Here is an 8,370-nt window from a genome sequence, read left to right as displayed (position 1 = left end):
ATGAATCCAGATATCCTGATTTATTTTCCAGTGCCACAGCTGCCCTCTCTGTCTTTCCCTTTGCATCCCACTCAACAAAGATTTGATGGAATTGGTGCAGGCTACCGTGCAAGGTGCTATGTGCATGACTCAGCTTCTGTCACCTCTGACCTCCCTCCCCTAAGGCCAAGGACAGAACAGGAAGTACTTGTCTCCTTGATAGGCAGACCACCATGCAGAGCCTTGGCAAGGAGAACCACAGCTCTGTGTTTGAGTTCATCCTCCTGGGCTTCTCCAGTGACTCACAGGTCAGAATATCCCTGTTCTCCTTCTTCCTTCTCCTCTACCTCATCACTATTCTGGGAAATGGACTCATTGTGACCCTGATCTACCTGGACTCACACCTCCACATGCCCATGTACTACTTTCTCAGTGTCCTCTCTTTGGTGGACATGAGTTATGTCACTACCACCATGCCCCAGATGTTGATTAATATGGTGTGTCCAAAGAAAACCATCTCTTGGGGAGCTTGTGTAGCCCAGATGTTTATCTTCTTGGTCTTGGGCATTGCTGAGTGCGTCCTCTATGCCATTATGGCCTATGACAGGTATGTGGCCATTTGCTTTCCCCTTCATTATCCCCTTCTCATGAGCCGCCCCATTTGTATCAAGATGGTCACAGGTTGTTGGACCATTAGCATAGCTGGCGCCCTGATCTACACTGTCTTCACCATGCATCTGCCTTATTGTGGTCCCCACAAGATAAACCACTTCTTCTGTGAGGTCCCTGCCGTCTTGAAGTTGGCCTGTGCAGATACATCTTTCAATGACCGCTTGGACTTCATCTTGGGATTCATCCTACTCTTGGTCCCATTCTCCCTCATCCTGGCCTCCTATGTCCGAATCTTTGCCTCCATCTTAAGAATCCACTCATCCCAAGGGAGGCTCAAGTCTTTCTCCACATGTGCTTCCCACATCACTGTGGTTATCATGTTCTATGGGCCAGCCATGATCATGTACATGAGGCCTGGCTCCTGGTATGACCCAGAGCGGGACAAGAAGCTAGCACTGTTCTACAATGTTGTCTCTGCCTTCCTCAACCCCATCATCTACAGCCTCCGGAACAAAGATGTAAAAGGGGCCTTTATGAATGTACTCGGTAACAGAAGGACATCTCAGTGACCCAGGATGCTTCAGACTTGTCGAGAGTCTTGGTGGGGTTCATTTGGTATCATATATCAGTTCTAACCAACCTGAGCCTTTCTGGGGTGTGAGCAACCAAGTTAGAGATGGCTCTGTGGCTACCCCTAAACTGAAAGTTTCTATTGGCTGCCACCATCCCAATGACTCAGTTGAGTGTCAAGAGCAAAGACTTTCGGGATCCCTGGGTGGCGCAGCGGTTCGGCGCCTGCCTTTGGCCCAGGGCGCGATCCTGGAGACCCGGGATCGAATCCCACGTCGGGCTCCCGGTGCATGGAGCCTGCTTCTCCCTCTGCCTGTGTCTCTGCCTCTCTCTCTCTCTCTGTGACTATCATAAAAAAAAAAAAAAAAAAAAGAGCAAAGACTTTCTTCCCCAGTAAGTATGTCATGGTTCAAGGCCATTGCTTTTCCTGGTTCTCTCCTCACCTCTGGAAGTTTGTCAGGTCAGTCTGATCACAGAAAATGTGTCAATATGCACACATGCTTTTTTTCTACAGTGTGAGGGATTTGGGGGTGAAAATGACGTAAATAGTAGATAGGTCATGCAGTAAACAGTCTTTACATGTGCTTACAAGTAAGAATTAGCATTGCTTTTTGCTCCAGGAGCTATAAATTCCAAGCTAGAACTATTTTAGACACATCTATGTAACCATGTGGCCAACAATGGATTTGGTTTGGACTCAGCTTGACATACTAGCTCTCCCCTGATTTTGCTACTTAAATCTCACTTTTATTTTGAGAAAATAAATACTATATATATTCATAAATAAAAAGAGATGTATATGTATATATCTGTATGCCCTTATCTATCTCTATATAGAGAGAAAGGGAAAGAAAGACAGAGACAGGTACTCACAGAGAGAAATAATATAAAGATCTCATTTTTCCATTTCCCCAGATAAACACTTGTTAATATTTTACCATATTTGGTCTGAACCTTTCGTTCTTTTTTTAAACAAAGGATTAAATAATTACAGATACCATTGAAGTGCCCTTAGAATATTCCCAGCTCCTCTGAATCAATCACTACTATTAAACTGAAGTCTATTCTGTGTGGTTTTAAACTTTCACTTACAATCATACCCATAAGCAACACGTAGAATTGTTCTTATGGGTTTGAAAGTTTATAATGGTAGCATGATGTCTGCATTATTCTGAAAAAATTGCAACTCAACATCATGTTTTTGACATCTACTCATTTGATATACACAAGCCTAACACATTCTCTGTAGTGAGCATTTGAATACACCACACCTCATTTATCTAACAATTTTATTTTTTTAAAAAAAGATTTTATTTTTTTATTCGAGAGAGAGAGAAAGAGAGAGAGAGAGAGAGAGAGAGAGAGAGGCAGAGACACAGGCAGAGGGAGAAGCAGGCTCCATGCAGGGAGCTCGATACGGGACTCGACCCCAGGACTCCAGGATCACGCCCTGAGCCGAAGGCAGGCGCTACACTTCTGAGCCACCCAGGGATACCCTCTTTTTTTTTTTAAAGAGTGACAATACCTGTACAAGTGGGAGGGGGGAAGGGGCAGAAGGAGAGGGAGAGAGAGAATCTTTATTTTCTTTTGTTTTGGTTTTGTTTATAGAAAGGGAGCGGGAGAAGGGCAGAGGAAGAGAGAAAGAATCTCCAGCAAACTCCCCACTGAGCACAGAGTCTGATATGGGGTTCAATCCCAGGCCCTGAGATCATGACCTGAGCCAAAATCAAGAATGAAGGCTTAACCAACTGAGCCACCCAGGCGCCCCATAAAGTTGCTTTCTTTGCCCAAATTTCTACTTTTTTTTTTTAAAGTAGGCTCCTCGCCCAGCAGGGAGCCCAGTGCAGGGCTTGAACTCATAACCCACCTGAGCTGGATCAAGAGTCAGATGTTTACCAGACTGAGCCACCCAAGTGCCCTTCATTCACAATTCTTTATTGTCAAACATTTATTTACAATTTTCACTATTTAAATGATTCTGCAACAAATGTCTTTGAACATTTCTCCTCGTAGAAGGGTTTTTTCCCCCTAGGATTTATGTGTAGCAATAGACTTGGCGGGTGCAGAATCAAAGAAATTTCAAATTTACTAGGTACTCCTACTAAATTGTTATTCCAAGTAATTATGCTGATATACCCCTCTAGTTCTCATCAACACTTGACATTATTTCTTTATCTCAAGCATTCTAAAATTGCTATCTATCTCATAGATTTTTGTTTCATCTGTAATTCCCTGATTGCTAGTGAATTTAGCATTTTTTTCATAAGATTCTTGTAGTATTGTGTAATGAACTAGGCTCAGAAGCCAGTCTCCTTTGTTCTAATCCCAGCCCTATCTTTTACTAACTCAGTGATAATGGTCAAGGTATATAACTTCTCTGAGTCTCGGTTTCCTTATCTGTTAACAAAAAGAAAATAGCATAGACCTCAGGAGGTTGTGGGAAGGACTACATGAGATAATACATGGAAAGCATTTGTTGTAGTGAAAAACAAACTGTAAATGTCCAATGAATAGAGATACCGTTTGCTTTTTCTTTTCTTGATTTGCCATTTATTATATACTTTGGATCTTCTTTGTTTATTACATATATTGAGAATATCTTCTCTCAGTTTATTGCCTGTTTTCTTTATTGCAAAAGTAGTATATGTTTATTCTTAAACTTTTAGAACACAGATGCAAACAAAAAGAAGAAAATGAAAATTATCCATCACCTTAGACTTGGAGATAATTACTGCTAACAATTTCAGCATCTACATTTTAGAGTTTAAAAGATTTTTAAATTGTTTTTATTAATATTTTAAAAGAAAAACAATACAATTATTAAACTATTATGTGTTTTTATGATTTCTTAAGTGTTTTAAGCACTCAATTTTTTAAGTCAGATTCTCACTTTATTTTTTAGTAGAGTTGACACACAATGTAGTTTCAAGTGTTCAACATAGTGATTCAGATCTCAATACATTATGCTATGCTCACCACAAGTGTAGCTACCACCTGTCACCATACAATGCTGTTATAATATCATTGACTATATTCTCTGTGCTGTGACTTTTATTCTCATGACTTATTCAGTCCATAAGTGGAAGCTTGTATCTCCCACTCTCCTTCAGCCATTTTGACCATCTTCTTACCTCCCTACCCCCTGGCAACCATCAGTTTGTTCTCTTTATCTGTAGATCTGATTCTACTTTTTCTTGGTTTATTCTTTTTTTTTAGATTCCAAATTTGAGTGAATCATATGGCATTTGTCTTTCTCAGTCTGACCTATTTCACTTAGTATAATACCCTCTAGGTGGTCCTTCTGTGAAGCCACAAATGGCAAGAGTTCATCTTTTTTTATGGCTATGTAATGATTTTTTAAAAAGAGATTATTTATTTATTCATGAGAGACACACACAGAGAGAGGCAGAGAAACAGGCAGAGGGAGAATCAGGCTCCATGCAGACAGCCCGAAGTGGGACTTGATCCCGGGACTCCAGGATCACATCCTGGGATGAAGGCAGGCACCAAACTGCTGGGATTCCCTATGTAATGATTTTTAAATTGAATTGTACAATATGTATTCTTCTGTTACTTGACTTATTCACCCAATAATGGGTTTTGACATTTATTATGTTGATTTGTTTTTGCTGCTAGAGAGTATTCTTTTCTTTTGATGAATAGAATAATCACTTTCAATAAATAGAATTTTTAATAAACTTATGAATTTTTCCTTTATGGTTTTTCTTAAATGAACATGTGTCAAAGATTTCACTGAGCTCATTAATTCATGAAGGAACCAGTAAGATGTTAGGATTGGTTCAAAGGAGAATTTGACTTACAGAAATTTATATTTTCTGTCAGACAAATGTCATTTGTGTTTATATAAATAGGAATTATTTGCATTATCATAGACAGAAATCATTTGTCTTGCTACCAGTTTTCTAGAACTTAACAGTTTTACCTGCAGAGATATAATATATCCAAGGTCATAGAAAGTCAGTTAAAATAGTACATCCTTATAAAGTCAGATAATCCTCAGAGGGTCTGCTAGACAACATCTAGCACTGTACCAAGAGGGCACTGAGAAATCTTAGAAATCTTACAATATCCACCCTTGTAATCTTAAATAATCTTCAAAAATTATTCTTGATTTAAAAAAAACTGGTCTCATTATGTCTAGCCTCACTGTTTGTATCAGTGTAGTAGGAGTGTTTGTCGTATGGACCATCTCTGGTTTTCTTTGCAAATCTAGAGACACGCAGTATTGAGTCATTTTGAAAGCCACAGAATTAACTTCTGCCTGGAAGTTTCCATATGGAATCTCAAGTTGGACTTTTTAAATGCTCTATTATTTATTATACTGAGCTGGAAAACCAATCCCAAGAAATCCTGTCCTTCATATTTTTTTCTTTTTAAGGATTTTATTTATTTATTCATGAAAGATATACAGAGAGAGGCAGAGACACAGGCAGAGGGAGAGGCAGGCTTCCCATGTGGAGCCCTATGTAGAACTTGATCCCAGGACCCTGGGATTGTCACCTGAACCAAAGGCAGATGCTCAACACCTGAGCCACCCAGGCATCCCTCTGTCCTTCATATTTTACCCACAGTACCCATAAATTTGGGTGAATTCCTCATCTGTCAAGGCTCCAAAATTTACTTAACTTTTCCTGCTGGCCAGTGGGTGATATTTCTTACCATCTATAAGGTTGGGACCTTGTAAGCTAAATACTAGGTCACTTTTTCCAGGAAAGCTTTGTAGAGATTGAATTTACAAGTAAAGTCAACTCAACCCTTGCTACTTAATAATATTCAGCATGCCTGATTAAAAGGTATTAACTCTCGAATATAGTCTTTGTGAAACAATCAAGTTGACCAAGTATATCCCAGTTAGATAAAAGACATAGTTATTGAATGTGTGCTAATAAACGAAGAGACTAATTTAAGTGGTAAGTTAGTAACAATCAGGTGTCAGTTAAAAATGTTTCACTCCAATTCCACAAAACCTGGCTCTACTAAATCGAGTATTAGAGGCAGCTTCAGGGGAAAGAGAAAGGGCTTTCTCCTAACTCCAAAAAACCCAGAGTATGAAAACAATAGTAACAATGATCCAAACAAATAACCTCATTGGTTGATTCACCTCTATGGGAGTACTCTTGCTCTGCTGAATATTGGGCTAGCCACGCCTATCACGGAGTCACGTGATTGTTGGCAGGCATCAGTTCCCTGGTACGTTGGCCAGTGACCACTCTCTGGTCCTTGAACCTGGACTTCTCCCTAGGGCCGCTCACAACACACCAACTTACTTCATTAGAGCAAGAAATTGAGTCAGAGAGAGAGAAAGTTCAAGCAAAATGGCAGTCAGTCTTTTATTACCAAATCTCAGAATATCTCATTGTTGTTGCCTTTTTTTATTCATGAAAGGGAAAATGCCAGGTCCCACCTACCACCCGCCCTCCCACCCGTAGTTCGTTTCCCAGAGTTAGGAGTCTTTATGTTCTGTCTCCTTTTCTCATATTTCCTTTTTTTAATAATAAATAATAAATTTATTTTTTATTGGTGTTCAATTTACCAACATACAGAATAACACCCAGTGGTCATCCCGTCAAGTGCCCCCCTCAGTGCCCGTCACCCATTCACCCCCACCCTCCGCCCTCCTCCCCTTCCACAAGGGGTAAGGGGTGGGGATTACAAAAAAGGTGTGATTACCAGGAGATAGGGATTCCTGAGGGCTATTTTAGCAAGCTGCCTAAATGGTGGGCACATGAATGGAGACCAGGCGGGAAGTGGCAATCAGCAATCTTACATGACTTTTCCCACAGACGAGAACTATTAAAGGTTCATGAGCAGAGGAGGAACCACATTAGAACTGAAGGTTAGAAAGATCACTTCAGCAGCTGGGTGAAAACTTATTCCCTACAGAACCTGTGTGATATTATGATTTATAATAAGGGATATATATTTCATCTTCTGGTTCCTCCCACAGAGCTCCTAAGAACCTTGGGGTTTTCTATTTTTTATAATAAATTTATTTCTTATTGGTGTTCAATTTGCCTTCCACCACACCTAGTTCGTTTCCCAGAGTTAGGAGTCTTTATTTTCTGTCTCCCTTTCTGATATTTCCCACACATTTCTTCTCTCTTCCCTTATATTCCCTTTCACTATTATTTATATTCCCCAAATGAATGAGAACATACACTGTTTTTCCTTCTCCGATTGACTTACTTCACTCAGCATAATACCCTCCAGTTCCATCCACGTTGAAGCAAATGGTGGGTATTTGTCGTTTCTTTTTTTTTTTAATTTATTTTTTATTGGTGTTCAATTTACTAACATACAGAATAACCCCCGGTGCCCGTCACCCATTCACTCCCACCCCCCCGCCCTCCTCCCCTTCTACCACCCCTAGTTCGTTTCCCAGAGTTAGCAGTCTTTACGTTCTGTCTCCCTTTCTGATATTTCCCACACATTTCTTCTCCCTTCCCTTATATTCCCTTTCACTGTTATTTATATTCCCCAAATGAATGAGAACATATAATGTTTGTCCTTCTCCGACTGACTTACTTCACTCAGCATAATACCCTCCAGTTCCATCCACGTTGAAGCAAATGGTGGGTATTTGTCATTTCTAATAGCTGAGTAATATTCCATTGTATACATAAACCACATCTTCTTTATCCATTCATCTTTCGTTGGACACCGAGGCTCCTTCCACAGTTTGGCTATCGAGGCCATTGCTGCTAGAAACATCGGGGTGCAGGTGTCCCGGCGTTTCATTGTATTTGTATCTTTGGGGTAAATCTCCAACAGTGCAATTGCTGGGTCGTAGGGTAGGTATATTTTTAACTCTTTGAGGAACCTCCACACAGTTTTCCAGAGTGGCTGCACCAGTTCACATTCCCACCAACAGTGTATGAGGGTTCCCTTTTCTCCGCATCCTCTCCAACATTTGTTGTTTCCTGCCTTGTTAATTCTCCCCATTCTCACTGGTGTGAGGTGGTATCTCATTGTGGTTTTGATTTGTATTTCCCTGATGGCAAGTGATGCAGAGCATTTTCTCATATGCATGTTGGCCATGTCTATGTCTTCCTCTGTGAGATTTCTGTTCATGTCTTTTGCCCATTTCATGATTGGATTGTTTGTTTCTTTGGTGTTGAGTTTAAGAAGTTCTTTATAGATCTTGGAAACTAGCCCTTTATCTGATACGTCACTTGCAAATATCTTCTC

The 8,370-nt window shown here is 40.3% G+C and overlaps 1 protein-coding gene across 1 annotated transcript; it reads left to right on the top strand.

Moving 5' to 3' along the window:
- The first annotated feature begins 212 nt into the window (after nt 1–212).
- Nucleotides 213–1,160, top strand: LOC140602099 (olfactory receptor 2A12-like). Its single transcript, XM_072771527.1, has one exon. The coding sequence runs from the start codon at nt 213–215 to the stop codon at nt 1,158–1,160; it is 948 nt and encodes a 315-aa protein (XP_072627628.1).
- Nucleotides 1,161–8,370: the final 7,210 nt, after the last annotated feature.

Source organism: Canis lupus, chromosome 13 (assembly GCF_048164855.1).
Source record: "Canis lupus baileyi chromosome 13, mCanLup2.hap1, whole genome shotgun sequence".
NCBI lineage: Eukaryota > Metazoa > Chordata > Mammalia > Carnivora > Canidae > Canis > Canis lupus.
The sequence above is the reverse complement of the archived record's forward strand: the minus strand, read 5'-3'. Positions and strand labels throughout refer to the sequence as shown.